The sequence below is a fragment of the Quercus suber genome, unplaced genomic scaffold (assembly GCF_002906115.3).
Source record: "Quercus suber isolate HL8 unplaced genomic scaffold, Cork oak 2.0 scaffold_575, whole genome shotgun sequence".
In the NCBI taxonomy this organism is placed as follows: Eukaryota; Viridiplantae; Streptophyta; class Magnoliopsida; order Fagales; family Fagaceae; genus Quercus; species Quercus suber.
In genome coordinates this window covers 343,205-351,353 of record NW_027070020.1, presented here as the reverse complement: position 1 = coordinate 351,353, position 8,149 = coordinate 343,205, and the positions used below count along the sequence as shown (strand labels likewise).

Sequence of the window (8,149 nt, the reverse complement as noted above, 5' to 3'; positions counted from 1 at the left end):
TAATTGAAATCTTGGTTTGATAATAATCATCAATCATTCGGAGTAAACGTCATAGGCTGAAATTATCTCTAAATTTTTTTTTTATATAATTTATTTATTGATAAGTTCCACACAGGCACCCGTAGGAGTTTAGTCCACTGTCACCCCATCCATCCTATTATTATGGAAAAGGAAATAACAATTAAGCAACAACTCATTATGAATACAGTGGCTGTTACTTAAGCCTTTTTCCAGAGGATTTGTGGACCTAATTTCTCATGTGGAAATCACAACCAAAATCCAGAAAGATCAAATTAAGTTGAAAGGCAACATGTTCAGCCTACTGAATGACTGCAGTGGAGGCACTCTGTACCGAAAATCTCCAGTTTTTGGCCTCAACAAAGAATACTAAAATTTCAGCAGCGGCTAAAGAAGACATGACAAGACATACGAAATGTTAGGGAAAAAAAGAGAGACTATTTTTTTTTTCTTTTTTAATTTTTTTCTATTTGCCCTCTTTGTGGGCCTTACAAAAAGATACATGAAAGAACCAACAAACGAAACACTAAAAAGCTACTCTAAATTTAGTAGCAAAACTTCCATATCCTTGGGCTTGACCCGCTTAAGTGAATCATTGTTCTGTCTTGATGAAATGAACAGTTAAGAGTTTTGAAACTGTGAAACCATGAAAGGAATCGACATCAAAGAGTTCTTTCAGCTTCCCATCACATATGATTCTCCTCTTGTCAGATGGGTCCTTCATGAACAAGCAAATAACACAAGTTTGAGTGACATTCTGGCTACACATTCACAAAGAAAGCACCATAGGAAGCCAACACTGATAGTAAAGTACTTCCATCACACAACTTACAAATTTTCCTCTATCAACAGCAGTTATCTAGCTCTACCAAATACTTGTAAAAATTATAAATAAATAAAAAATTTATCCATCTCCATCAAAATGATAAAATCCCCAAAATAAAGCATAAATAACAACAAATTCTACAGATTCCTGTGTACATAGGGTTTCATCTGTCTTGTAAAGATTCAAAGTAAACCCTAACAATAACTCGGTGTCAATCTCAAGACTTACATAAATTAGAAAACTAAACACTAGATTCCACATCATCATTCAGCCCACAATTTAGCACAATTTCCGCTTCTAAGTTACTAGTGGTGAGAAAAGTGTAACTTACTGGTTCATCTTCCTTTTGGTGTTCCTCTTGTATACTCCAGTGTACCTGAGAGATGCCCCCTTTGGCATCCTTTTCTAGTGATTTTTTACTTACCCAGAAAAAGAGGTTTTCAAACAAAGAATGATAAGCCCAGTAAGCAAGAGCTAAACACACATCAGAACTTGCTTACAAGGTCTAGGTTATCCTCATTTCTTAACGAGTACTACTCATTTTCTTAACTCAGTAGGCTTCTACGATTTTTCAATATCAGTAAAATTAATTAAAGAGGGGAACATGATTTTACCATTTCTCATTAGGCTATTTTATTTTTAAATAAGAAATAAATAAAAAAGGGTACAAACAAACTCTAACCAAGAAATCAATATGGTGGAAGAACCTTAAGTTCTGTATAGCTGGGTCCCACATATGAGATATAAACCTACAAATACAAGTAATCATAGGGTTTCAAGTTTCAACAAGGCAAGATAAAACATACCTGGAGGTTGTTTTGTTTTATGTATTCCCACATTCTCTTCACAACATCTGCCCGTGATAATGCACTTTCCCCAGTACCAAAGAACTTTACTAGGGCATCTGAAAGTTGAAGAGGAGCAAGAAAACCTGATTTCCCTCCCTTCTGCCTCTTCTCCTTCTTTTTTGGCTCATCTGGATCTGAAATGGAGATCAAGATGAAGTACATAAAAAGACTTCCCCAAACCTGTGACAAGTAATTGTCTAGTATATGCTGTTCAGAAATGAATAGATTCAATTAGTAAATTGTAAACAATTTTTTAGCAATGAAATCTGTTAAAGTTCACCTTTATTATAAATTTTCAGTGAACAAGAAGATTGTGTTAAATAGACTCCCACTGCACTGAAAGACCTAGCCTAGTACATATTAAAATGATTTTAAATAAATAAATAAATAAGCAGAATTCTGATGTGACAAGCAAGTAGAAGGTATGAGTTCAGCTAAGCTGAAACTGTGAAACATATATCACCATTAGTTTCACGCAATTGGTGAGAAGATCATTGTCACTCCAAGTATTGATGCAGAGCAACTTTTAGAACATAACATAGCACCATAATATCAACAAGAAACTTAATTTATTGATCCTACCTTCTTCTTTTTCTTGCTTCTGATGCTTTTCCTTTGGTGTTGACTTCACTGGCACAACTATATCAAGAAAGACAGCACACATGTTGTTTCAAGAAATCACATAAAACTGAAACTAAGAGACAGGCTACTTAGATTCCATAATAGATAAAATAGAGGCAGCATATTTCAAAAAAAGCATTTTTGGATCAATGCAGTTGTTAAATTTTATAATCCTTCTCAAATAATGAACAGAGTTAGAATTAAAACAAGAAATTTTCTTTTCAACATTTACAGATCCAACATCTCAAATAACAGAAATGAAAAAGAATAACTAACAAAAATAAAGTGGTAATGGCATACCATCGTCTGAATTTAACGGCCAGATATGCTTTGATAAGGACTTATTCATTTGGAACATGTTGATGGAATCAACACCAAAAAGGCCACGCAATGGTTCATCACAATTTATATTTCGCCTATTACTAGGGTCTTGCAAATTTTTCTCTCTAATATGGACCCAGAGTTGCTTGACGACCTAGAACCGAGATAAAAACAGATAATTTTATGATAATTATGACTTCTGAATCAGCATATTAACCAATGACAATTGAAAAGTTTTTTTTTTTTTTTAAATAAGTAATAAAATTAAAAAGTAACTTCTCCATAACTTTCTTAATATACCTCAGTCCTTGCCATTTCAGACGCCCCAACGAATTCCTGAAGTTGTGGAGAAAGGCCACATAATTTGGTAAAACCACCCCCTCTTTTCTTGACCTCATTACTAAGCTTGTTAGACCTGAAATTTAAGAAAAAACAACAATCAGTTTACAAATAAAGTGCAATCTCTGTTAAAAAATCCCATTTGACTTTATGCCAAATTGCCAATGAATTCTGGATCAAATGACACTTCGTTCTTCCACAAGAATAGGTGGTGGATGAGGTTGTGGGTTCAAAATCCATTGGGTACATGTGCAACTAACTGAACGATAAAAAAATCCCAGCCTACACACCAATATAAAAGGAGACATTTTCTGGGTAAATACATGAGAGCATTTGGGTAATTTTATTTAAAATGACAATAAATAAAACTAATTTCCAATTAAATTTACAATTTGTGTGATTATAGGGACAACCACAAAATTAACCAAATAGTTAAGATGATGTTTGGGATGTGCATCTTTAATAACATCTAGAAAATTTTGCTTTGAAGTGGTTGCTTTTCCATGAAGTCAATTGGGAACATTTGTATATTGAAAGAGAGCTATTCTTTCAAAATAAATAGCCTCTTGACAATTACTTCTAAATTTTCATACAAGATGCACAATAGGCCAATAAGAAGCCATGAGAAGTGATTAATAGTCTGCTATTAAAGTACAGAATGCAAAGATGGGGAGCGAGCTGTAGTAGCTTGCACTTTGTATCAGTGAATTCATAATTTTGGACTCACATAGCCAAACTCCAGTGATTTTCTATTATAAAGCAGCATAACAACTATTAGTATTACTGTCTACCATAGACATTTGGAAAAATTGCAAATGACTTGCAACTCTGAAAATCAAATTGCCGAAAAGATTACAAAGAGGAAAAAATGTCCTTTCTTCTGATAAAACATGATTCTAAGAAATATGTTCTTGAGAACATAACTTAAGCTAGCTGAGACAACAGGGTAAACTTCTCCAAAAATATAACATTCACGAAGCTCAAATAAAAGATCCATTTTTCTCAACTTCCTTAAAAATTTCACCCGGAAAACTACGGAGCTTCTAGGTAAATCAAAAAAAAAGCCACCAAAGGATAATTCAAAAGAGAAAATCACTATTTTTTTTTCTTTCTAAAACATCTATTGTTATTCTTGGTTCGAAACTTTCGATGATAAAAATAGACACTTGATTTTTTAGCCTGTTCAAATTAGATAATCAGTCATAGATTCAAAATAACAACCACAAATTCCTTCAGCCTCTGTCAATCACAAGCTCCTTCCAAAATTTTACCATCATATATATATATATATATATATAATTGGGCCTTTACAATAAAGACTCAGCCATAGATGAAAAATTAAACAACAGCGTATAACAAAAGCAAAGCCCTAATTAGACTTTCCTATTACATAAAGGTGAAGAATAACGTGAACATGCACGTGAAACTAATCACTGCCACCTACAAAAAACCCATAACGCACGTAACTTTATCAATTGCTTTCAAAACACATAATGTACAAAGCTAGAAAATTTAGTCCCAATTACAAACCCCAATTTTCTTCAATAATTTCCTAATTAAATTGCCACATGGATAACCTTTGTCAAAGTAACAACCACAAAATGCCCAAATTAAAAATTAAAAAAAATAAAATAAAACTGATAAACCTAATTTGAATCTTTTGTGTATTTCCATTTTCCATGTGTAATGCTAATTACATAATCCAATTGCAAAAATAGTAAATTTAAAAGCTCCGAATCCAATTGCAAAAAGGGTCAATTTTAGAATGTGAATTCTTGAAAATGAGAAAAAGATATTAACTGACCGTTTTTTACGCTTCCCATTTCTGGTTTCTTCAACTACTTCTTCTTGATCATCGTCATCGTCGTCGTCGACGTCGGATTGTTGAGTTTGAACCTCGCCCGTCCGATCATCCTCCTCTCCGTCCTGTTCAATTTCGGCGAGTCTCTCTTGCTCGCTCTGGAGGAACAAGTCTACCTGTTCTCTTATAAAGACCTTCTTGTCCGTCAAATCCACCCCGAAATCCTCCTCCAGCTTCCGGCGCACGGTGGCGGTGCTCGTCGTGGTCAGGTCCGAGTTCCGGAGAAACTCGTGGAGCCGGGCGATAAGATCCGAGTCCGATACCATTTTTTTCCCGTGTGTTTCGGTTTTGTTTTGGGGGCTGAGTCTTGTTTTCCTCTAAGAAAGAGAAATGGGAATGGAGATGACAAATATGGAAATAAACCGAAAATGCTCTCTCTAAAAAAGAAACGGTGCACCCGTTAATCGTTGCTCGTTGAAGTAAAGTGGGCCCAAGTCTTAGTATTGACCTTAATTACGACTATGCCCCTCGTTCTTATCTTCGAGAGTCAGAATATTTCACTCCATAGCCGCGAGACATCAAAAAGTCTCTCATGTTCCAATAGCATCGCAGATAAAATTTGACTTGAGATGTCCAAATTTATAGCATGTTGTTCGAATTCATTGAATCTATTGCCTAAAGGGTGATGTTACGTCCATAATATTTTTATAATAAATTATAAGTGATTAATTGTTATAAGTTTAAATTTGAAACTAACACTAAAATTACTTTTTTGTCCCAACAATAATAACTAGTAACAACTTGCCACATAAAATTTGCTGTAAAAATATTGTGAAAATATTGAAGACATATCATTTCTTTTACCTAAATTTACCATGCGTGGTATTTGTGACATTTGAGGGAACAAACAAAATTTTAGAAAATAATTTGAATATTATACTTAGAAAAGTGTCATGTTTATAATATTTTTACAATAAATCACAGGTGGCTACTTGTTGTTGGTTCAAATTTAAATTTATCATTGATATTACTTTTTTAACCTAACAATAACAACCAATAACAACTTGACATTTAGAATTTGTTGTAAAAATATTGTAAACATATTATTTCTCTTATAATTAATGTCAATATATATACACTAGCCTCATCGTATACGCTTTACGCGTGCGATGAGGCTTTTTTTTTAGTGTAATAATTTTCTATTTATATCAATTTTTAGATTATTACACAACCCAAAAAGAAATTAGTGAGTATTGATAAAGTTTAAAAAGAAAAATTTGGAACGTGGTTTTGAAGGAAATATACAAAGTGAACTGAGAAGTTTTTTTTTTTTTTTTAATTTAAATTTTGGATAAGTTTGTTTTGAAGCCATGGATTAGTAGGAGAGTGTCCTATTTTGTAAGCATTTTAAGTGGAGTTAGAGATATATTTTTACTAAGTTGTCCCCCAGTTTTGTCTCTATTAAACATAAGGTCTAGGGATATTTTTGAGTCATATAAAAGTTCAGTCCAAAGAGGAGAATCCTGTTATAGATAGTATAGATAAAGAATATGTGCTCCTTTACATGCACATACACATATAAGAGCAAAAAACTTGCTTCAAATATAAATAGAAGAGTGACAATCCTTAGACTCTCATTTCTAGATTTGCCCTTAATTTTTTAAGGAATTAATAAAGTTTTTTTTGGGTTTGTTAAAGGATTTTGGCTACATAACACGCAAAAACAACACTTAGTAACCATTTTTTTTTCAAAAAATTATATTAAAAAAAATTCAAATAGAGGAGGATCATAAGTTATAGTCTAGTGGACCTTTTTTTTTTAGCCCGCATTGGGCCAAGGTCCCCTTGGTCCCATCCGTAAGACAAGATGTGGCACACATGTGATATAGATAAGGCTCAAAATTCTATATTAGGCTCTATATCTTAAGCTATTGAAGAAAGTTCACAATTACTTATAAATACAAGAAGAAGCTCGCTCCAAACTAATGTGGGGCTCACAATAAAAGTTTTAAGTGTTTAGAACACACCCACACCAACACTTCGCGCAACTTTTGGTGTAAAGGTATGGAGAGTATGGTGGCACCATAATGAACTCGTTAGAAACAGGGTGATAGGAATCCCTATATAGATGATAATTGTTGAAATGTTGCATTTAGTTAGTTAGTTGGTTAGTTAGTTAGTTACAATTCCAAGCATGTTAATCATATTTAACATGTTGGAATTATTAATGCACATGGGGAATAATAAGACCATTAGGATAAGGCCATATGAGCCAATATAATAGTTTTATGGTTCTATAAATACCTACTTCTAATCAGATTTCCATTACTGAAGAATAAATCAACTCATTTCTTAGTGCATTTCCTCTCTCTCTCTTAATATTTCTCTATGGAGGGTGACTACCTCGAATTAAGTCAATTTCTCTATAATTCCTATCCATCCTCATTAGGAACCACCAATTCCTAACAAGTGGTATCAGAACCGTCAATTTTGAGACAAACAATTGTGACCGAAGAAAACTTTTGAAAGAAATACAGCAAATGTTGAACAAAACCTCAAAGGATGTCAAGGATATTTTAGAGATGGTCAAGGCTTTTGTTGAATCTAAAAATGCCATGAAAGAAGAGCTCTCAAGATTGCAAGAGAATCTTGAGAACATGACGAAAGAGGAGTTGCAACTTCTTAATAGTATAAGCGACAAATTTCAAGTTGTTGAATCAACAAAAATTGCCTCTGTTATTGAAGGTGCAAGCAAAATTGAAATTGGTCACTTTTTATGTCAAGAGCATGAGGAGGGGCTTTTAAACCATAAGGCTTCGCCATCTCTTGATGCAGAGCAAACAAAGCTCGAAGCCATGTCAGATGTATGCAATGGGCAATTCTTTATCTCTTCAAAAGTATCCATCGAATTAGATGCTTGTTTTACAGCAAATAAAATTAATATGAGATTATCAAATAACGTGATGCCAAAACATGAAGCATGGGTTCCATCATCAATTCTTGGAAGTAATATGAGATCATCAACTTTCTTTATTGCTCTAAAGCTAAACCTATCAAGCCTATCAAGTTCTGTAGCCTATCATGTTTATCCAGATTTGTATATAATTTCATTCAACTGTGATTTGGAGTGTAATGGAAATGAGGTTGTTCAACACAAATCAAGGAAGGAACATTCCCTTTATCAAATTGTTTCGAGACCAATCTGGAGTGCAACAAGATTCACTATGATTGATGCAATTGCTTCTTGTGATGCTTGGGCTAATGATCAAAGAGCAAAGGTTAAAAGAAGTTTTGCTGACAATATGAACAAATGCTTGGAAGTATTTGATGTGTTTAGCAGTCAAGATGCTTTGATGTATTGGGTTAGTGGCCAAT

At 33.5% G+C, this 8,149-nt stretch overlaps 1 protein-coding gene across 1 annotated transcript; it reads right to left on the bottom strand.

Annotated features, from left to right (window-relative positions):
* Positions 1-260: 260 nt before the first annotated feature.
* LOC112016262 (upstream activation factor subunit spp27) lies at positions 261-5,268 on the bottom strand. Its single transcript, XM_024048781.2, has 6 exons — positions 4,778-5,268; positions 2,935-3,049; positions 2,614-2,788; positions 2,275-2,331; positions 1,651-1,826; positions 261-736 (listed from the first exon to the last, which is right to left on the bottom strand). Exons 1-6 carry the CDS (start codon positions 5,098-5,100, stop codon positions 611-613), a joined length of 972 nt encoding a protein of 323 aa, XP_023904549.1. The 5' UTR covers positions 5,101-5,268; the 3' UTR covers positions 261-610.
* Positions 5,269-8,149: the final 2,881 nt, after the last annotated feature.